The sequence below is a fragment of the Diceros bicornis genome, chromosome 4, assembly GCF_020826845.1.
Source record: "Diceros bicornis minor isolate mBicDic1 chromosome 4, mDicBic1.mat.cur, whole genome shotgun sequence".
NCBI lineage: Eukaryota > Metazoa > Chordata > Mammalia > Perissodactyla > Rhinocerotidae > Diceros > Diceros bicornis.
Window position 1 is genome coordinate 29,245,392 of NC_080743.1, and position 23,768 is coordinate 29,269,159.

Consider the following 23,768-nt stretch of genomic DNA (forward strand, 5'->3'; position numbering starts at 1 on the left):
AAAATTTGATTTTCTTCAGCTTGTCATGTTTTAGTGTTGTCTGTTGAGTACAGTGTGTTAATATAACTCAGACACTTCTGAGGAGGGGCTAAAAAATTAATGTATTCATAGTCTTCAAGGAGTCTTAATTTATATTATAGACCATAGAAGAACAAGAATTACTCTGTTACAGTACAGGTAGACTAGAGGACAGATGCATCACTGGTACATACTTATAAACCGGTGGTAGGACCTTTCTAAGAACTTTGAAAAAAAATTTTTAGCCACTAATATGAGTAATACTTTGGGCTTCAACTTAACTGTTACGTGCTTATATTGGTACAAATAATGTAGAGAGGTAATATTTATTGTGAACATAATACTTGCCAGATATTTTGGGGATTTGGGACATATTAAACAGGTTTAGAGTACTAGAAATATTCATTACTAAGAATGGTTTGAAATTACTGTTTAATTATGGTTTTTTATGTTTAGATGGGAAAATGAGGCTATATTTGGGTGCAAGTAAAAATGAATACAGGCATGCCTTGGTTTGGTTATAGGTACGTTTCTTGTAATGCTTTCAATGTTTACAGACTGTAATTGCTATATGCCCTTTGAATCTGCTGAATAAAGGTTTTTTTCCAGGTATCTCTTTCATGGAAAGTGCTTTATTTATAAAAAGTATGAATATTAAAAATCTGAGTATTGTAGCTGCACACTAAAGCTCCACTTTTGGTTATCTTTTTACTGGGTTAATAGGCCTGCACTAAGATCTGTGTTTTATGTCTCCTCATGTATAAATTCTCTTTCCGTAAAGGGTGGATACCTTCTAAAGTATTTAGCGATTGGGTTTTGTATTGGAATCCCAAGTGCAACGTTATGGTTGGCCACTGCTGTGTTCTGTTTCTTGATTTCACTCTTAATTTTTCTTAAAGAATAAAAAAATTTTGGTACAGGAATTGGACTGTTCTAATTACCATCTGTATAGTTGGTACTCAGGGCTTAGGTGAGGAACTCAATAACTGTTACTCTAGTAAAATGTCTTTCTTGAGAAACTTTTTACAGTTCTTGGGACTGATCAATTTAAGGGTTAAAATTATGTTTTGAATCTGAAATTGAGGAGTCAATGAGAAAAGGGGTAGGAGATCTCCAACAGTAGTGATATTGAGCAGATCTTACCCTGCATACAGAATTATCCTTTCTTTCTTAGTTTGTAAACATGAGTCTCTCTATGGTGGGATTGAAACATGTTATACAACTGCTGCTCCCCTTCTATAAGCTATGTGTCCCTTTGGACTTTTCTGCTTTTTCAAGGTTCCTGTGAAACCTTGGTCTGTCTTTCTGTCTCCTTGTTCCCCTACTCCGTTCCTCCCTTCCTTCTTTCTGTTCAGGAAGGAAGAAGAAAACCAGTAGTACATAGAGATAGAAAGTTGTGAAAGTGAGGGGTCCTGTCCAACATGTGCCCTACCCACTATATCAGTTTAGTGGTCTTTGTTCTTTCCTCACCACCTCCTTTTACTATCCTTAGAATTAAAGAGGATTGCTCCTTGGCTGTTTAACTCTTTGTAACACCCAGAAATTAGCATATATGTAACTTGGAGTTGCTATAGAATGAGCAAGTGAACCTGAAATCTGTATTATGACAGATTTCAGAGTGTAGAATAGCTTTAGTAGTTTTCTTCCTGTAAGAAACCTGCTGATAATAAATATATATCAAAATAACTTGATAAATTAATTTCACTCATCTAAGAAGATTCTTTTAAAAAGTTTACATAAAAAAGGAAAAATGTATAGTCGTGTTAGTAGTCAAATATACATTACAACAGGAAGATATCATGTCAAAACCATTAAATAAATTTAAAAGGATTTTTAATTTTGATACCTAATACTATTATGGTTTCTGTGAAAATGATACACTGCTGGTGGCAGTGTAAATTTCTATTTTGGATATTACTTTAACAGTTGCATTAAATGCATAAAAATGTTTTATACTCTTTAGTCTATACAGCAGACTGACTTCTAGCAGTTTATTCTGAAGAAATATTGCAAAAGTAAAAAAGCTAGATGAAAAAATATTTACTATAGCTTTATTTTAACAACACAAAAAGTTTGGTATATCTAAGATGCAATGGCTTGGACTTTATAGTCAGTTGGATTTAGCATAAGGGAACTATAGAAGGCCTCTAAGCTACACAGAAAGTTCATGTAAACTTGGTGGTAAAAAAGATAATACTTGGATTTCACAAGTAAAAGCAATTTCCTGCTTTCTCAGGGTTGTTTTCTGAGGTGAACACATATTGTTTGTTGCATCAGCACCCCCTTTTCTGAGGAACTGCCTCTCCGGACACCAGTCTCATGGTTAGCATGGGAGTCAGATCAGGCACCTACCCCAGGATGGGGGTATCGGTCCTTTTCCAGGGAATTGCAGATTTGGACTTAGAGATCCCAGGCTCAGTCTGCTTGCTCTCCTGACTGGAGCCATAAACTCAGAAGCTCTGGGAGGCCTTGTCCAGCCAAGTGTATAGAGAAATAAACAACGCCTGGGAGAGGAGGGGAGAGAGGACAAGAGACCAAAACAAAAAAGGAAAAATGCAAAAAATGAACAAACGAAAAGTTTGGTAACTTGTATGTCTAAGAAAAGAGGCGTAAATAAAGTAAATTTGGTTCTTTCCACTGGATGGAATATTATGCAGCTATTTGAAGTTATACTTTTGAAAACTGCAGTGTGAAAAATGCTTTTGGTAGAAGAAATATTACATAGTATTGATAAAGGCAGCATTTCCCAGTTGAGAGAATATGGACTCTGGCATATCTGGGTTTTAATCCCAGCCCTGTTTCTTTCTTTCTTTCTTTTTTTTTTGGTGAGGAAGATTAGCCCTGAGCTAACATCCATGCCAATCCTCTTTTTGCTGAGGAAGACCGGCTCTGAGCTAACATCTATTGCCAGTCCTCCTCCTTTTTTTCCCCCAAAGCCCCAGCAGATAGTTGTATGTCATAGTTGCACATCCTTCTAGTTGCTGTATGTGGGACGCCGCCTCAGCATGGCCGGAGAAGCGGTGCGTCAGTGTGCGCCCGGGATCCGAACCCAGGCCGCCAGTAATGGAGCACGTGCACTTAACTGCTAAGCCACGGGGCTGGCCCCAGCCCTAATACTTTCTGATTGAGGGTTTTTGGGTTAGTTACTTTATCTTTCTGAGCCTCAATTCTTCTCTATAAGTAGGATGTTTATCTAAGTTGTAGAATTAAACGAAATAATATATGTCAAGAACCTAACAATGATTAGCTGACAGCACAGAATTGTAAATTTTTATTATTGTTGGTGTGTGAATAAAGCGTATGTATTAGTATTTTAACTAGGTATGTTGAAATTGATGAGAAGATAATATTGGAAATAATTGTGTTAGAGTGATAAAATTGTATTCTAAATTTGCTAGAATAAAATTGTTTTTAGAATAAAAATGTTTGGGCTGGCCCCATGGCTTAGCGGTTAAGTGCGCGCACTCCGCTGCTGGCGGCCTGGGTTCGGATCCCGGGCGCCCACCGACGTACAGCTTCTCTGGCCATGCTGAGGCCGCATCCCACATACAGCAACTAGAAGGATGTGCAAGTGTGACATCAACTATCTACTGGGGCTTTGGGGGAAAAATAAATAAATAAAATTATAAAAAAAAAAAAAAGAATAAAAATGTTTAAGGAATAAATAATTTACCTATTCAAGTAAGAAATGTAACTAATAACTGTGGAACTCCTGACTTTTGTTGCAATGGAATTTTGTTAAGGTACATTATTGGACACCATATTTCCGGATTTCAGAAGCTGGAGATTAAATAATTGGTGTTTAACCTCTTGCATAAATTAGTAAATAAAAGGAAATGTTTTGGGGGCTGGCCCGGTGGCGTAGCGGTTAAGTGCGTGTGCTCTACTTTGGCGGCCTGCGGTTCGCAGGTTCGGATCCCGGGTGTGCACTGATGCACCGCTAGTCAAGCCATGCTGTGGCGGCGTCCCATATAAAGTAGGGGAAGATGGACACAGGTGTTAGCCCAGGGCCAGTCTTCCTCAGCAAAAAGAGGAGGATTGGCAACGGACATTAGCTCAGGGCTAATCTTTCTCACAAACAAAAAAAAAAAAAAAAAGGAAGAGAAATGTTCTGAGTCTAAAGAGAAAGGGGTCATTGACATCTTCCTTGCTCTTTTTCTTTAGTCTCATATGTTAGGCAGTGTAAGGTGAGTGAATACATGTACCTGGGTAGATGTGTATTCTGGAGAGTAGTTCTGGTGTTCATAAAACATCATTCCCCTTGCCTGCCACAGGAGAGTGGGAATATTGGAAGTGAATGATAAGGAATCCTACCTGAGAGCAGTTTAAATTATGCCTTCTGCCAAAAAACAGGTTAAGTTATGAATGTAGACACTCAGCATCTTACATTAAGGATGAGAAGAACACAAATAGGGAGCAGAGAGGTAGCATTTTGTGTATAGTACTTTGCCTTGAGAGAAATCATTATGCTCTAGTGAACAAACATTGCCATTATGGGCTGTTCACTGAGTCAAAAAAGTAGTTTTGTTATATGGAACACTTCTTTATTATGACTGTCTTTTTAATGTATATTTTAAATATTTCAGGAGCCACTGGAAGTGGGGAAATGGTCTGTACAATATGTCAAGAAGAGTATTCAGAAGCTCCCAATGAAATGGTTATATGTGATAAGTGTGGCCAAGGTAAATGTTGATATCTTTTAATCTTATAGATATAAAGTTTTGTTACATACTTAATATCCCTATTGAAGATTAGTGATTAAAAATACTTTACGTTGGTAATTTGAAGCTGATATCATAAGTTTATTCGTCAGTTGTAAATATATTAATGTAGGAAAAGAGAATACTAAAATGCCTTCTTGACATTGTGTTGCAGTATTTATTAATAAAATAGAATTTGCTTTATGCTTTTTTTGATATTAAGGATATCATCAGTTGTGTCACACACCTCATATTGATTCCAGTGTGATTGATTCAGATGAAAAATGGCTCTGTCGACAGTGTGTTTTTGCAACAACAACAAAGGTATCTTTTAAGTGTTTTGGGCTAAAGCCCTAAATGGAATTTGTAAGTCACTATCAACATAATGATTGTGTACATTGAAAGTTTATTTGAATGAAATGAGCAATCAATGCTGAGTAGAAAGAGGTGCTGCTTGTTGTTTGACTAATGATGCTTAAGTGACTTGCAACTATTCGTGCACTTATTTTCTGATAGTAGTCTTGGAATTGGGGCAATAATTTGAAAGAAAAGACAAGAAAATAAATAAAGATTATTATTAGTCAAACAGTTTGTAATATGGTAAGAAATTTAGAATGGAAATTTCTTCAGAAGTTTCAGAAGCAATTTTAAGTTATAGAATTGTATTTAAAGTTTTATCCTTCACTCTTTTAAATAACTTTTTCCTCTTATATAGAGGGGTGGTGCACTTAAGAAAGGACCAAATGCCAAAGCATTGCAAGTCATGAAGCAGACATTACCCTATAGTGTGGCAGATCTTGAATGGGATGCAGGTCATAAAACCAATGTCCAGCAATGTTACTGCTATTGTGGAGGCCCTGGAGAGTAAGTAAATACAGTTGTTTAATGCCCTTTAAGTAATTTTTATTTGCTTATATTGTCTACTTTATTTTTTTTATTGGTTGTGGTGTGGGAGTGATAGTGAATTGTAAATGCACGAAAGTATCAATAAAGAAAATTAGGGGGGAAAATTAGAGGCTGTAGTTTTGTTCATCTTTATCATTAAATGTTTGCTAAATACATGAATCAGTGTTCAAACTAAGAATGTTTAGAAATTTATCTTTAACTTCTGATCACTGGTCCTAGTTCTGACCTTTGGAACTAAACAAATAACATCTTTCTTAGGAAGTAACTCTTAAAATACTTTAATCCAACAATCATATTTATCACTCCCATGACTCACATACTGATAGTGTTCTCTTTTTCCAGGCTAAAATCTCCGTTGCCATAAAAAATTCTTTATGACATGATTTCCAAACTCTGTCTTTGTTGCTCTTCTGTTTTTGAAGTTACTCTTGCAATATGATGTCATGATTAGAAAATGCAGTGTTTCCAGGAATAGTCTGACAATATAATGGGGCTAGAGTTCTGAATATTATGCCTCTGTTGTTGCAGAGAGAGATTGTCTTATCTCTTTTTGGTTGTCCCATCATATTCTTCTGGCTCATTTTGGTTTATAGGTAGTCAACTAATACCTTTAGTTCTTTTTTTCATACGGGCTGATACTGAGCTAAGTTGTGCCTCATGTATTTGTACTACATTTTAAAAAATATTAGTGAATAACTTCATATTTAACTCCATTTAAATTGTGATTATTGGTTTCTTATGTCTTTCTTCCTTACCAGATTCTGTGCTTCTCTTAAGACAGGGGTGCTGTCTAGGAGGATGCTGGGATATAGAAGGTGTTCAATGATGAAAACATGAATAAATGAATATATAAATGAAGAAATTTTTAGTTCTTCATTTTACCTCATCTCTGATCTTAATGGAATTTTTATTTTTTGATTTAACATTTTTATAATGCTTTTCAGTTTTTGGTCACCTGCAAGTTTTAGAAATATTCTGTCTAGTTTCTTTAAATCTCTTACAGAGATACAATGAACAGGTGTAGAGACTGTTCTCCTTTACTCATTTATAACTAGCATTTAGTTTAAAGCATTATACAAAATAGGTGGGAAACATTATAGACATTATTTTGTGAGGAAGATCATTGTTAAGTACCATCATTACATAAACTGTGTTTGATATTGCTAACCACTCTAACTTCAGCACCTAGCAGAGTACCTGGAACATAGTATTCATTAGTCTTTTGATGAATGAGTGACCTAACTTAAGTGCAGTCTTCTTGCCTTTGCCTATGTATGGCTTAATATTAATGTGGGGCTTACTTGTTGAGCAAAAGAATTATTGGAAGAAAAGACATTATTTGGGTGGCAAATAAAAGGATATCAGTATATCAAAACCATGTACTGCCTGAAAAGAGATGATATCCTCAGCTGAAGATTCAGTTTTAGTATCTTTAGCTATGTGAAACAGAACAAAACCTATTACAAAGCCTTTTACACCTGATAGAGTCTTGGATTAGATTTATGATTATGTTAACCAAGTTTATTAAATTGCTATACTTTTTTCTGTTTTATTATAATTGACGAGAATAATAGAAGCACCGTGAGCATATAAAGCTGCCCCTGGCCATTTGGTATATGTGGCAAACAGCTGTACACATCAGTGACCTCTGAAACTGATCTCTCCTTGAGTGTAGAGAGTTGATGTGAAAAAAATGCCAGTCTTGTGCTTTGACAGAGATCCTTTACTAGTGTGGGAACCAAGCACTTGTTTGTTGACTAGAAATACTAGGTATATCCTTCAAGAGCTTATAAAGTCTCATGAATAAAAGAGAGGAGGAAGGAAATGGTCAATATTAATATCCTTTTTAGGAAAGAAAAAATTTAACACTAAGTATAGCAGAAATGTGGTACTATAATCAGAACCGTATTCTGCATAATGCCACTTAAAAAAAAAACCTTTACCCTATCGAAAGGTCGTAATTTTAATCTTTTTTCTTATAGCTGGTATTTAAAGATGCTACAATGCTGCAAATGTAAGCAGTGGTTTCATGAGGCTTGTGTGCAATGCCTTCAAAAGCCAATGCTATTTGGAGACAGGTGAGAATGGCATTTGAACTTCACTGGTGGTTTTTTTAGCTCTTTTATTGTGGTTATGTTTGCAGTTTTAGATTTCTAAAAGTAGTTTTAACAGTGATTTGTAAAAGGGTCACCTTAGAGGGAAAATATTGAACAATATATTTAAATTATACATAATCTAAAAATATGCATAATTTTTGTGCTTTTGGATATTATTCCAGAAAGCTTTTAAGTATTTTATGAGTTATTATATTTGCTCCTATTGCCCTGCAATGCTTATTTTCATTAGTACCTTCCGTTAAAGAACTTCAAAGGGATCCTATGATTAGGAAATTGGAAAAGGCCAAAGAACCTTGATACACACAATTTACACCTTAGATCTAAAGAATTTCTAAAAGCAGACCTAATGTATTTTCTGGATTAGGAGACTGTAGAATAGCAGAGAGAGCTCTGGGAAGAAAAATTAAAGATAGAGCACTAAACTTGGCATCAGAAAGCCTGGGTTCAAATCTTAGTTTATGCCACTGATTATCTTTCTGACCTTAGGAAAGTCCACTTGTTTTCTCTGGGCTTATTTTACCAGATTGTTTTGAGCATTAATATAACAAGGTATATAGGGGCAGCCATCACAATTCCTTGTACACACAAGCCATTAGTAAATTATGCCTGTATATGAATCTGTATGTGAACTCTGAAGGTCTCTGATGGTTAAAAAAAATTGCCACTTCCCCCCAGATACAAACTCTTTCATAATTTGTCATTACTAGAAAAGAAATTCTTCAAATCACTGACAGTGTTATAATTCAAATTACATTTTGCTATGTGTATCAGGCCTTATGTCAATTGTAGGATATGCACTTGCTGAATATTAGCTTTAATTGTTAAGTAATTTATGTATACCCTTGGTTGCTCAGTATACAACTTTTCTTCTTTCCTTAGGTTTTATACATTTATTTGCTCTGTCTGCAGTTCTGGACCAGAATACCTCAAACGTCTACCATTACAGTGGTAAGTATGAACATTTCTGTTAAGGAACAAAAAGAGCCATATTCTTAAACCTACAGGATGAAACTTTCAATATACATTTACTTGGCTTAAATAAAAGTTTGTTTTTCTTTATGCCTGGCTTTATTTCTTTTCTTTTATTTATCTTTAAGCCCAATGTCATCTTCACCAAGAATTATCTAGTTTTATTGCTAAGGTAATAAGGCCATTCATTTTCTAATGGCATTAAATGTAAGTTTCACATATCTTTTAGATCTTCAATATTCTTATTCATGTTTATTCATGTCTTCAAGATTCTCATTCTAATTCTGTTGGTCCTTCAGAATAGTATACAGTAGAAGAGAGAAAGGTATTATAACAACTGTGCCAATTTCTCCTTCAGTGTAGTAATTGTTGGGCATGGAAAGTGTGATAAATTTTGGGGATTTACTGATAAAATACTTATAGTGAGTACTTAGAAATTTTTGTAAATGTTGTATGTATATTAGGAAAAGATAAGATTTAACTCATGAATCAGATAAAATAAAGTCTGTTAATGTATGACCTATTCTATAGCTTATATGTGGTAGGGAAAACGTAAAATTTTTGGTTATAAATTATTTTTTCTTAAAGTCAGATCCTCTTTGAATGTGTTGTAAGAAATTACTCTTAATATCTTTTAGTTTATAATTATTATTCAAGATAAGTAATTGTCTAGTTAATTTTTTTCAATTATTTTCATAAGTAATGATTTATTATATTGTGAATATGACTTAAGATATTGACCCTCTGTTCACCTAAATGCTTCACTTTGTATTTTTTAATTGCTAGTTTTATTAAAAAATTGTGTGATTTCTTAACAATAACCAAAAACATTGTTTTTGTGTATTTTGATTATTTTTGGATTCCAGGGTAGATATAGCACACCTATGCCTTTACAACCTAAGTGTTATTCACAAGAAGAAATACTTTGATTCTGAACTTGAGCTTATGACATACATTAATGAAAACTGGGATAGATTGCACCCTGGAGAGGTAAGTGGTCTTAGACCTGACTTCATTAGCTACTTGATGTCTTTTTTGTTTTGTTTGTTTTTGTTAAAAGAAACTAAGACACATATATAAGCTACACATCTAAAGTAGAGTTTTATTTTTAGTTCAGGGAGAAATAACTATTGTAAGGATAGCAAGACCAGCCCTCTCATCCTCCTGTTCATTGCCTGTTGATTCAGGGGAAAAATGGAGAAGGAGAAAGTAAATTACTTGATTCTTCCATTTTCTGAAGTGAGAATTATAGTTAAAGATAGATGGGAGGGTGAAATCCTTATTATTGGGTATCTTACTTGTGGTTCCTCCTCCTTTTCTTCTAAGTTTTCTATAAACAGAGATGTAACCAACACTCTTCTTTCGAACTCTTGTTGGTACTCCCTCGTATATCTTTGACTTCCAGGAGTGGTGGGACCCAGTAATAGTGTTAGAATAATGGGTTAGAGGGTGAAGCTACCTGATTTGGAGATTATCCCTCATTCTGACATCTCATTTTGCTTTTCACTTGCAAAGTATAACCACTCATGCTGGTTTACAAAGAGTCTTTTTTTAAAGCAGTATAAAAGTTTAATGCATGTTCCTTGAAGAAGATTTTGAAGCTATTGAATAGCACAAAGAAGAAAGTAACTAGATAATTTAATAGTTAGCTTGTTTTTAGCATTTATTTAGAATTATTAAAATACAGATATTAACTAGTCTTAGTTAACTAAAAGATTTGTTTTATAATATGTGGAATTACATGTGTGAGTTTTAGTCATGCATTACTTTTTGAGGTAAAAATTGTGTAAACTGATTTGAAATTTAGGAAGAATTTCTGCATTTGTAGCTTTTAGACATGTAAGGTAGTTTATAAGGTTCATATCAAGTAGGATATCAAGGTTTTGTTGTTTTGGGGTTTTATCAGGAGATCAGCTGCAGACAAAACAAACACTTGCAGAATACTTAGATTTTGAAATCAAGGATATTATTAAAATCAATTGTGCTAAGATATTTTGAGTGTTAGAAATTGGAATATAATGCTCTCTCGTTAAGTTTCTGTTAAATGCTTTTTCCCGATGAAGTTTGAGAGAAAATGAGTGACTTGTTGAATTTGATAAATTTTAATAAACTGATTAGACATAAAAAATTAAGTGTAAGGCACTAGTAAATATAGGGTTCATTATAGTCATCTTGATGGTTCTTTCAGCACTTCATATGCAGATACATCTATATTCCTGTTAATACATTTTATGTTTCACATGATTAAATTCTGCAGTAGTTACTTCTTGGAGACAGTGGGCATACATATAAAGACTCAAGTTGTTTTATTTATTTCAAATGCTATCATTTTTTATTAAAATAAAAAATGAAATATTTAGATTTTATTTAAGAGGCTGCAAATAGAAAACAATAAAAATTGCAGTCTATTTTTAAAGAAATGAGTTCAATTTATGAATTTCAAATATCTCAGTTCCAGCTGAACTTTTGGTACATGTCAGAAAAAATTTATTTCAGCAATAGATACATGTTTTCATTTTCTGTGGCTTATGAGATGATGTTTGAGAAATAAGAAATTTGATTTTCTTATTCTTTGCCAATATTGAAAAATGTTTCTCTTTTTATTTGAAAATTAAGAAAAACATCAGAAAAGTTTCTGTAACTTTCTAAGCAAACCAGTCACTTTTCTAATCATTTCTCATTGCTCCTTCTCGGCATTAAAAAAAAGAAAATATTCAGGGACCAGCCCAGTGGTGTAGTGGTTAAGTTCACGTGCTCCGCTTCGGTGTCCCGGGGTTTGTGGATTTGGATCCCGGGAGCAGACCTATGCACCGCTCATCAAGCCGTGCTGTGGTGGCATTCCATGTAAAGTAGACGAAGATAGGTACGGATGTTAGCCCAGGGCCGGTCTTCCTCAGCGAAAAGAAGAGGATTGGCAGTGGATGCTTGCTCAGGGCTAATCTTCCTCACAAAGAAAAAGGAAAAGAAAATATTCAGACTTCTTAAATTAGTCATCCCATCCTCAGACTAGTTATTTACAGATGGAAGTTCAGGTTTTAATTCTCTGTATTGATCTTTTATATCTTTTTTTTTTTTTTTTTAAAATACAGAATTTTTTTTTTTTATAATTTTATTTATTTATTTTTTCCCCCAAAGCCCCAGTAGATAGTTGTATGTCAGAGCTGCACATCCTTCTAGTTGCTGCATGTGGGACACGGCCTCAGCATGGCCGGAGAAGCGGTGCGTCGGTGTGCGCCCGGGACCCGAACCCGGGCCGCCAGCAGCGGAGCGCACACACCCAACCGCCAAGCCACGGGGCCGACCCGATCTTTTATATCTTTATACTGTAATTATAGTTGGTTTTTAGAATGAGATTATAATGAGACCATAAAATTTATGCCAGTCTGTAATGTTTATTCAGTGATTTTCATTTAGTTTACTTTTAAATATTTATGGTAAAAGAAACAAAGATAATACAAATAATGGATTATTAAAGATTATTAAAATAGGAAATCTTTGGTTAACTGAAATTGAATTGCAAATTGAATCTTGTCACTAATCCAAATTTAGGTTAACAAAAATTTCTTTTTGTTTGTATTCTAAATGTTTTTATAAAATACCATTAATTACTTTCAAAACATGGGAAATACTGTGTGCTAAATATATTATTGGGTTAATTGCGTACCTTGGAGTATTTAAGAATCATTTTGAACATCTATCTGTCAATTCTCATTATATGTACTATAGATTGTTATATTGACACTTGCTCTAGAAGTTTCTCCTAAAAAACAAAACAAAACAGAAAAATAAGTGTTATTTTGCCCTCTCTTAAATGTGGAGTTTCCTCTCTTACCTCATCCAGATAAGAGAAAAAAGTCTTGTGATGATTTGAAAAGTTGATTATTTACGTATCATACGTTTTTCACTTGATTGATTGTTTTCAGGATTGCTGTGAAGAGAAAGTGAGACTTTTAGAACATATTAGAATATAATGATAGTTTTAAATATTTTTTATTTTTTAATTTTTATTTATTTTTTTGGTGAGGAAGATTAGCCCTGAGCTAACACTGTTCCCAATCCTCCTGTTTTTTGCCAAGGAAGATTGGCCCTGGGCCAACATCCACGCCCATCTTCCTCTCCTTTATGTGGGATGCCTGCCACAGCGTGGCTTGATGAGTAGTGTGCGGGTCCGCACCTGGGATCTGAACCCGCAAACCCCGGGCCGCCAGAAGTGGAGCAAGCAAACCCAACCATTATGCCACCTGGCTGGCCCCTAATGATAGTTTTATCATGTTTCCTTATGTGATTTTTTTTTTAACGTCTTTGAGACTTGGTAGCTTGATGGTTATCGTATAGACTGAGTATAGCTATTTGAGAAACTACTATGTTTTGAAATATTTTCTTGGAGATAATAAAAATATGTAATATAACATTTGAGACCCCAAATAAAGGTTTCTTAAGGTTTCTATTTAGAATGTTGTATCACTATTGTACTAGATTGCTTTTGGGAGTTAAAATGAGATATTAATACTTTTTTGGAATCTGCCTGTTATCATTTGTCTTTGATTCCTACTGTGATTTGGAAATCCTAGTTCTGTAAGGACAACCCACTTTTGTGTTAACTGTGGTCTTAAGTTTTAAAAGCCAGAGGTTGATAGCAGAATGATGTATTGTGAGTGCTACCTCACTTTTGAGGGATGTAGGGAGAAAAGCATAAACTCAAATGAAATAGTATGGCAGAAATGGTGTTTTGGCCAGAGAAAAATATGGCATAATAGAGCTGATATAATACTTTTAAGTGAGAATTATGAGAAATCTGGTTAACAACAATACGTGGGGCCTTGAGTGTTATATATTAGCATACACTCTATAGGTTGGCAGATTACTTAGGCTGTTTGGCATACTTAAGCCTAAGTGGCATGGAATTCAATATTGGTAATTGAAGCGTGTATTTTATTGAATGAAGAGTTATAATTGTACATAATAGCATTTATGCCTGTACAGAAATATACAACCTTTTACTTTCAAGTAAAAGCATAGTGTGAGATTAGTGTATGTAGAGGGAAGAGAAAAAATGATTATTCTGTTGAAGATATATATTATAAACCTCATGGTCAGATGGAAGACCTAAAATATGATGCTCTTCTAATACAGATTATTTGATTACCCTATAATATTTGCACTCTTAGCTTTCAAAATACAAGAAGGGATTGCTTGACTCAGTTATGTGAGTTGAAATATACTCTTTTGCAAAATAGTCTTGGAGTGCTGAAGGAACTTACACATAAAATATCTGAGAAACCGTAGAGAATAAGTACCACAGAAAGAAGAGAGTTCATTGTGATTTTCAAAAAGTAAAAAGGAGTGGATTTGAAAAATTAGAAAGTCAGTTTTGTTGTTGATTGTCAGCAAAATTGTAGGACATATTTTTCAGATATATGATTTGTGAAGATTTAAAAAGCAATAAGGAAAAACCACTAATTTATTAGAATAAATCATGTTAAATACCCTGGTTTCTTTTTTTATGTGGTTGGTAACACTGGTATTTCGGATGCTATGGGCATGGTGTAGACATAGTATAACTCAATTTCAGATAAGATATTGAAGTGTGAACTGGTTAAAGTAAAAATTAAATGGATTTGTAACTAATTGATTAATAGTAACAAAAGCAGTCAATGGCTTGGTAATATTCTTGAGGGAGATTCTAATGGAGAGCCACAGGTTTCTGACTTAGTCTTGGCCCTCAATTCAAGGATGACAGAATCAAGAGAAAAGATCATCTTGACCACTGAGCTGAAAATAAAATAAAATCAGCAATAACAAGTTATAAAGTTCTGCTTTTAGGCTTAAATACACAATCAACAATACAGAAGCAGCAGCATATGATAGGGAATATTTGATTTGATAGCACTTCATTTGATAAGATTTTAGATTTGGAGTGGAGTGGGGTGGGGGTGCAGGGATGAGGAAGAGGATGGAATTAGTTGGCCAAAGCTTAATATGAAATAATCATAAGATGTGGCTGCCAAAATCTTTAACCTAATCTTATACATGGTAGCTGCTCTCAAATATTTGAAGAACTGCCTTGTAAAAAAGAGGGAGTAGAAGAGTTCCAGGAAGGAAGGTTTTGTCCACCTATGGAATGGGCTCCCTCAGTAGGTGCCTCCTTAGCTTTTATCAGTGGTAATATTTAGGCCAACGTTGAATGACTATCAGTACTGTAAAAGAGATTGCAATATTAGTGGACGTTTGAATTAGATGGACATCTAGGGTCTCTTAAGCTTTAAAGTCTGATGCTGTTATTTGTCCTTTAATAGAAATTCTCTATCATTTGACACTTCAGAAATTACAATAGAAGGACATGGTATGGTATAGAGGAATGAACACCAAAATGGCCTGTTTTTTTTTTTTTTTTGAACACCCAGCACATTGGGATAGAATGGGCTCTAGGTGAATGTTGAATGAATGGACTTTATGTCACTTAGGTTCAGGTTCTAGCGCTCTCATCAACCAACCTTGTAAATTTGAGCAGTTCATTTAACCTTTATATCTGTTAACTAGTCTGTAAAAGAGAGAAAGTTGGAGTAGATGATTTTATTAGTCTCTTCTACCTTCAGCATTCTATTTGGCAGGTTTGTTTGCTCTTTTAACTTGAAGCAGTTCTGAGGTTTGGGAGTTTCAACTTGTAAAGAACATATTGGTGGTAATTTTGAAAGTCAACTGTGATATTTTTGCATTTTTTAAAGTTTTTGTGACTTTAATTGAGGATGGTCCTTTTATAAGTTTAGAATTTTTTACCCTTGGGCCCTCGTCTTTTTTTTTTTGAGGAAGATTAGCCCTGAGCTAACATCTATTGCCAATCCTCGTCCTTTTTTGCTGAGGAAGGTTGGCCCTGGGCTAACATCCATGCCCATCTTCCTCCACTTAAATGGGACGCCGCCACAGCACGGCTTGATGAGCAGTGCGTAGGTCCACGCACGGGATCCGAACCTGCGATCCCTGAGATACCGAAGCAGAGTGCGTGAACTTAACCGCTACACCCTTGGGCCGGCCCCCTGAGCCCCAGTCTTTAAACTTTGAAGAACAGGCAGAAATGACTCTGAAGGAAGCCCTTTTGGAACAAAATAGAATATTTTCTAGAACTGAATATTTAGATTTTAAAATGGATTGCGATAATAAAAAATTACTGAGCCATTTTGGGTTTTAGGGCTGGCTAAAGTCTATATTTGTTATAAAGATAAAATCCCCAAATTTCACAGTATTTTTTAAACTTATAGAGATTAGTTTGTGCTAATATTAGAAGTATCGGGAAATAAAATGATATGTTTCTCATTACTTTTTCTATTCCTCCCTATCAGTATCTATTACAAGCTTTTATGGTTGATATTAAAGTAATTCTAATGTATTATTTCCCCAGGTTATAGAATTAAAATAAATTTAATGATAACTAATGAAATCCCATTTTTGTAGTGTTTTACAGTTTACAGTTCTTTCAGACATATCATTGGATCCATACAATTACTAGTAAAATATTTAGTGCAGGACTTGGACTCTTTTTCGTAGGTGAAAAAACAAGACTTCAGAAATTAAATGGCATTAGATCACACAGCTAGTGAGTGAGGACCTGGAATTAGAATTGAGATCTTCTGACTACCAGTCAGTACACTTTCTTCTTCATCACATTGCCTCTATCTAGTATCTGTATCTTACTGATTGATGAAATTATAGTGTGTTAAATTGTTTCTTGATACTTCACAGCTGGCAGACACACCAAAATCTGAAAGATATGAGCATGTTCTGGAGGCATTAAATGATTACAAGACCATGTAAGTTGATTTATTTTATGTATCCCTATGAGGGAGACATTTAGTAAGTATAAGGAGTAATGGCGTTGTTTAAGAATTGTGGGATTGGTGTATAGAACTAGTCTAGTATATACCATTTTAAACTTTTTAATGTCCTCTTGTCTTTCAGTAGAGTAAAGTAGTGATTCTCAAGGGTTGGAGAAGGGAAGAACAACCCTCTGGGAATGGTGGCTGGGAGACATTTCAGTATTTCAGGGGAATTTGGCCTGTTCAGTTGAAAAAGCGTATTGAGTAATGACCTGTTTTTATAATTTAATCTACTGAAAGTAAAATAAAATCTTGTTAACTGGTGGGAATATGCAAAAGATAAGGGAATATATTGTAGAGAATATGAGTTTTAAAATAATTGAGATCTTCTATGGTTTTAAGGTTAGTTATTGCCATCAAGTTATAGAAAAGTAGTAATAGTGGTCTAAGTTTTTGATAATTAAGTGATATTGTTTGATATATTCTTGTATAGATCTTTCCTTTTTTTTTAAGCCAGCATATCTACATTTCTTATAAAACCATTTTCAAAATACAATAGAAATAATTTTTTTAAATGTATAAGCTGGCTCCAATCAACTTGAGTTAGATTATAAAATTTTTGTTTGTAACAAGTTGCCTTTTTTGAACTTAACAGCATTTCCTCATTAAAAAATGTTATAATTACTAGTGGCTAGATCTTTAGGCAAGCTCAAAAAGCCATAAAGTACCTGAGCAGTTACTGTGCTGGTAAAAATACTTTATGGAACAATGAATTCTGTAATCCAATTTAGGGTGCAAGAAATACATCTCTTCCTGTTATGGTAGAAATGGGGGCTCCCTTTTTTCAAACCTGCGTCAAAGTGGAGAAACAATCCAAGCATTTGGTGGTGTTTCTTGTACCTGGACAGGCTCTAATAGAGCTAAGATAGGTGGGGGTATTTTGGAATAAGGACCCTGAGGACTTTGGGAAAGGGTTAAGGGACATATTTTTCAGAGACCCAAGCCCACACTGAAATAACACTTTTCTGCTCCAGTAAGTAAATCGGAATTTATTTCCAATTCCAGATCTGATACATTAGACACCCCTTTTATTTTCTGGGCCTCTAGGATTGGTCTCCTACTTTCTTTTCCAGTGCTATCACCTATTACTTTCTGACCAGGGTTTCTCTCCTCACAGATCCACTCTGAAGTAGAATTCTTTCTTAAACATTTTTTGAGATATTTTCAGCAGATGACACTAAAATATGGAAAAACATATTGGGACTAAAAAGACCACTCTGTAGTCTTTTTCCTTCCTTTAAAAAGTTAAATGCCATGTTTTAAAAAGAAAAGTAGACGTATGCTCTTTTCCCTTTTTTCTGATCTTATCTCTCCCTCCCTACTCCCCAATCATGTACTACTGTGGACTGGCTCAGGGGCAGATAAGAATCAAGGAAGGCAAGGGGAAAGAGTAAGTTTTTGTGGTATTGGGTGGGCTTTCATGTATAAAGCCGTTGTAACTGAAAGTTGTGAGTTAGGGTCTGCCATGTATATGTGTTAAGTTTTTAAATTTTTAGTTAACTTTTTCAAAAATTTAGGTTTATGTCTGGGAAAGAAATAAAGAAGAAGAAGCATTTGTTTGGGTTGCGAATTCGTGTTCCTCCTGTGCCACCAAACGTGGCTTTCAAAGCAGAGAAAGAACCTGAAGGAACATCCCATGAATTTAAAATTAAAGGCAGGAAGGCATCCAAACCTATATCTGATTCAAGGTAAAAGTTGATCTGTGGCTTAGTTTTTCTTTAGCTTCTTTGTAACTAAAAATATGTTATTTAGTCTCATGAGTATATTTGAAAGTACAAGTGGCAGTTACTGTGCTTTGTTTTCCTGTTTATAATTTCTTGCTTGGACAAGGTACAAAGAGTTAACGCTGGATGTTTACTTATTTATTTTAGATCTTAGGCTTTCCAGGAATAAGCCGTATTGATTTTGTTAGCAAACAGCCTAAGTACTGGCCTGTTCTTTTGTTTGTTCATTTCTTATCCATTCATTCATTCTCTTTGTCAGTTACCTTACTATCTAAGTGCTGGGGATATAATAACAAACAAGGTAGACTTTCTCTCTGTTGTGATGTGGTTTACGTTATAGTGGGGGAGAAAGGTGATAAACAAGTAAAATAATTACAGATCATGCTAGTGCCATTTAGGAAATAGCATATGGATTTGGACTGTACTGGGATGGGTAGAGAGGAAGGGGTCTATTTTAAGAAGGAGGCTTAAGGAAGGCTTATTTAAGATGATATTTAAGCCAAAACGTAAAGAATGAGAATGACCTAACAATGTAAAGAACGAAGGGAAGCCAAAATGACAAATGTGAAGGGTATGAGGCATGTTCTAGGAACTCACGGAAGGCTGATGACGTATGAATGAGGGCTAGAGAGTAGCATCAGGTGTTGGAAAGGTTGAGTTGGTCTGATCATGTAGAGTCTCGTGGGTCTCATTAGGAGCTTGGGTTGTTTTCTAAGAATAATGGGGAGCTTTTTAAAGATGTAAGCAGATTGAATTATCCTTTAAAAATACTTCTTTGGATGCTGTTTAGAGAATGGATAGGTATAGACTGTAAGAAGAGAAGCAAGAGAAAATGAATTAAGACTCTTGTAGTTGTCTAGGTAAGAGATGGATGATGGTTGCTTGTGCAGGGGTAGGTAGTAGCAGTCAAATGCAGAGAAAATAGGTTCAAGATCTCTGTTGGAGGCAGAATTTATTGGCTTTGCTAATGAATTAAATTTATGAAAGAAAGAGAAGAATAAAGTTAAACAGTACCCAGATTTCTGGCTTGAGCAACTGGTGGGTGGTGGTGTCTGTTACCAACATCTGGAAGAACAGACTTTGGCAAGGTGAACGAAGCATTCTTCTGTTTCATACTCACTGAATTTGAGATTCTTATGAAGGATATCTAAGTGATGATGATGTTAGATATATGCAATTGGGTGTGTAAGTCAGGAGTTGAGGAGAGCTGATTTATAAAACTTGGAAGCTGATTTATAAAGCCATGAGAATAATGAAATTACCTAGGGAGCAAGAAGAGAGAAATAGAAAGAGAAGAGAATGTGGTCCAGAATAATGCCCTGATAGCGTTTAGAGATTTGGAAGAGGTGCAGTAAATGAGGGAGACTAAAAAAGAACGATCAGTGAGATAGAAGGAAACCAGGAAAGTTTTATCATGAAAACCAAGAGAAGGGGAGTGTTGCAAGAAAGATGGTTGTATTAAGCAGTATTGAATGCTGCTGAGAGGTGGATTAAGATGAAAGAAAAATGTTCGTTGGATAAGATTACATTCTGTTACTAGTGATTTTGACAAAAAGTTTTTTTGGAGAGGTAAAGATAGAAGTCAGATTGGAGTGGGGAAGTGTGATTGAATCCGTCACTGCCCAATTTGCATGTCAAAACTGGGCTTTTTCTGTAAATAAGGGACATAGGCAGATTCACAATAATGATGTTGGTAAAGGAAAAGGAGAAAAAAGGAAATAGTCTTAAAGAATTCTGAATCAGAGAGAAAGTGGAAAGGGTATGTATTGTCAACTCTCAGAAGTAGTTTTACTGTGAAGGAAAGTAGACAAATGTAATGGAAGCTGAAGAGGGGAAAGAGAGTAATCAAGTGATAGTTTTTTAATAGATGGAAGATAATTGGAACCTGTCTTTGTGTGCTAGTAGGAATGATCCAGTGGAGAAGAAGAGATTGGTGTAGGAGAGAGGGGAGGTAATTGAAGATATTGTAGTCTTTGAGAAGCCAAAAGAGAAGGGATTAGAGCCTAAATGTGTGAGTGGCTTTTGGTAGCAAGACTTAGACCCTGCTGTTGAAATGGGGTGAAAAAGAAGATGGTTACAGATGCTGGTTTTATTGTAGATTTGGCAGTTGAAAGATAACTAAAACTATTACCTGGTAACTTCTATTTTCTCAATGAAGTAATGAGGCAAAGATAGGTGAGATGGTTGTGCAGAGAGGGAAATTTAAGGAGCAAATAAAAGGTATGAGGTAGTCCTCTTGAAGAGTAAGAAAATGTAATTACAGAGAGTTGACAGTAATAAAGTAGATACTACTTTAAGGTGTTTTTTCCTAAAGGAAAGAATAGTCCTATCACTTTCAAATTTTATCATTAATCCTTTGCTAGTAGTAGCCCATATTATGAGTTAGAGAAAAGGTTTGCACAAACTTTCTTTGTCATTCCTATCATAATTTTCATAGGACTTGCCATCCATGGTAGCTATCAGGTTTTCATTTGATGCCACCAGGTAATGGTTCAGCTTTCTTAAAGGCATTCTCAGTTCCTTCTGGGGCCCTATGTATGAATTGGTCCTTTTAATCTGAGAGTACTTTCTTTAGTCAGGGGATCCTTTATAAATGTTATGTTGATCATCTTTCAAAATAAAATGTATACCCCATCCATCTTATTTTTGAGACTTTTGATTATAGTTCTAGTTATGCTTTGTTCCTCTAGCTCCCCTACTTTCTCCTTCCTTGTACTTCCACCTTTATTCCCCAACCTTAGTTTTTGGTATCTGAAGGGGTAGTCTTTCCTAGTTTTCTCCATTTATCTCTTTCTAGCCTATTATATAGTATTGTTCCTTTTCCTTGTTTTTTTTTTTTTTTTTTTTTTTTTGGTGAGGAGATCAGCCCTGAGCTAACATCCGCCAATCCTCCTCTTTTTTTTTTTTTTTGCTGAGGAAGACGGCCCTGGGCTAACATCTGTGCCTATCTTCCTCCACTTTATATGGGACGCCGCCACAGCATGGCTTACCAAGCAGTGCGTCGGTGCGCGCCCGGGATCCGAACCAGCGAACCCCGCGCCGCCGCAGCGGAGCGCGCGCACTTAACTGCTTGCGCCACTGGGCCGGCCCCCCTTTTCCTTGTTTTTTATTTGAATTTTCCTGGATACTTCCTTAGAGCACTTAACCCATTTTATTAGCCTGCTTGTATACACATTTGTCACCTTCTGACTATATGGTGAACCCCTTAGCACAGGGAACATGTTTGTATTCCTATTATCTAATATCCCCTTTATATGGTAGATAATGTTTCTTGAATAAATGAAATAGATGTTCTATTACAGATATATTGATGTTTGCACTTTTCTTCTTCCCTTCTATTAATTAGAGATGTCCTTGACTATTGCTTTTTTTCCCTTCCTATTGCTTGGTATTTGCCTTGATGTCATGACTCGCTGCCCAATATGAAGGATTCCTTCTCCTTCACACTCTGCCACCCTGGGCTTCATTCTCCTTCTGATTAGCATCATTCTGATTAGCATCATATCTTGAATACATATATATATATGTAGATGTATTCAAGCATATTTGTTTATTTATTTATCTCTAAAGGCAACCTCTATTCATAGCTACTATATTTTAACGTAGATACTTCCTGGCTCCATGAGGTTATCTACTAAATTCATAATCACTTTTAGTAGTAAATTGTTGAAACATCCCCCAAGCACCTATGTAATAACAACCTAAACTAAATAATTGAATTTTTAGGAGTTTTGAAATCTTCCATTTAATATAGTACTCTGTTTTTTTATTTTTGTTTTTTTCATTTTTAGGTGTTATATATTTTTCAGAACTGTATTAAAGAACATTTTTTCTTAAACCTTTCATATGTAAATATATCATCAAGAAATATTTATTTAAATTGGAATGTATTATCTATGCACTTGACTAAACTTGTAGGTTCAACTTATATTTAATATTATTTTTATATTACTATTAATATAAAAATATAAGTATAACCTAATTATTACATAAGTAGAGCTATGACAGTGTATATTGTCTATTGTCTTTTTGTTTTCTTTATGCAGAGATTAAATACATAGTGGTTTTATGTTTCAGGGAAGTAACCAATGGCATAGAAAAAAAAGGAAAGAAAAAATCTGTAGGTCGTCCACCTGGCCCATATACAAGAAAAATGATTCAAAAAACTGCTGAGCCACCTTTGGTAAGACGATATGTTGGTATATGTTCTCAGAGAGGAAGGATGCTTAAAATTACTAAGAAACTAATATCTTTTCAAGTTACTTTAGAACCATGCTTTAAGTATGTTTTTTTATTTTTCAGGAAAAGGAATCAATTTCAGAGAATCCTACCTTGGATTTACCTTGTTCTATAGGGTAAATAGAAAGTTATTTTCTCCAATCCTAGGAATTTTCTTTTGGGGGGGAAATTAGTATTTCTATTGTTATGTAATATAGTTGTTATACCATTTAAATTCTTTTGTCTCAGGAGAACTGAGGGAACTGCACATTCATCCAATACCTCAGATGTGGATTTCACGGGTGCTTCCAGTGCAAAAGAAACTACCTCGTCTAGCATTTCCAGGCATTATGGGTAGATATTTTATGTTCTTATTCTTTACTAATTTTCCTCTTGACTCTTTTTCTTTGTAAAATGATGATTAAATAAATTTTTAGCAATTGAAAGTAATACAAGTATGTCTTTTAGCTCTTGAAAAGCAATCCATGTGTAGATTGTTTAGGTTGTTAATATTCATCTGAATATTTTTGCTTTTCAGACCACAAACATTAAAATTTTCAGATTTGTTAGGAAATTTGCTATGTGCACAGAGAAGAGGTGTATTGTATTTATAGGCTGTGCTGTTTTCTGTGAGACCTTTTTATGCTTCTAATATACAAGTGTGCCTTGCTTTAGGAAGACTCGATTTTTTTTTTTAACAAGTCTGAATCAGGCACATAAATCCTTTTGTTAGTAAAAAGATTTTAAAATCAGGATTTTTATCAATAGCAGATTTCCCTTCTAATATTTTATTTCAGAAGGACAACTTTTTTCAGTTTGATTTATCAGGTATGAAAAGTTTATAGTTTACTTGGGGTCAGAGCTATGAGCTTGCAAGTTTTATACTTCCCTTTGTTTAAAAACTGCTCTTGTTAATCATACAAAATTCTGAGTATTTAATGGCTTAAAATGTAACTCATTTTTTAATGAATTGTGAATAATAATAATGTGAGCTATTTTTTGGCCTCCTACCGAGCATTGTGCTAAGCTTTTTACATACATTGTCTTATTTAATTCTTAAAACAATCTTTTGAGTTGTAGGTCCTCTTGTTCCCATTTTACAGGATTTTAAGTAATAAGCCCAGGATAGCATGTTTAGCAAGTATAACAGAGGTGGGATGTTAATTCGGGCGGTATGATTGTAAAGTCTTTGAATTCAGCTGTTATGCTATATTCTCCCCTTGTTATAAGATGATAAAATCATTG

At 34.7% G+C, this 23,768-nt stretch overlaps 1 protein-coding gene across 5 annotated transcripts in view; it reads left to right on the top strand.

The window, feature by feature from the left end:
• Nucleotides 1-23,768, top strand: part of MTF2 (metal response element binding transcription factor 2) — a 76,064-nt gene that overhangs the window by 49,236 nt on the left and 3,060 nt on the right. For 3 of the 5 annotated variants that reach the window (XM_058538535.1, XM_058538536.1, XM_058538537.1), the window contains 11 exons: nucleotides 4,605-4,700; nucleotides 4,942-5,042; nucleotides 5,434-5,582; nucleotides 7,607-7,702; nucleotides 8,621-8,689; nucleotides 9,577-9,700; nucleotides 16,448-16,515; nucleotides 18,099-18,269; nucleotides 22,383-22,488; nucleotides 22,608-22,660; nucleotides 22,773-22,877. In XM_058538535.1, the coding sequence (XP_058394518.1) occupies nucleotides 4,605-4,700; nucleotides 4,942-5,042; nucleotides 5,434-5,582; nucleotides 7,607-7,702; nucleotides 8,621-8,689; nucleotides 9,577-9,700; nucleotides 16,448-16,515; nucleotides 18,099-18,269; nucleotides 22,383-22,488; nucleotides 22,608-22,660; nucleotides 22,773-22,877 (1,138 nt within the window). Of the gene's footprint in view, nucleotides 1-474; nucleotides 543-4,604; nucleotides 4,701-4,941; nucleotides 5,043-5,433; nucleotides 5,583-7,606; nucleotides 7,703-8,620; nucleotides 8,690-9,576; nucleotides 9,701-16,447; nucleotides 16,516-18,098; nucleotides 18,270-22,382; nucleotides 22,489-22,607; nucleotides 22,661-22,772; nucleotides 22,878-23,768 lie in introns of those variants that run through there. The other 2 variants (XM_058538539.1, XM_058538538.1) reach the window with 2 other exon arrangements.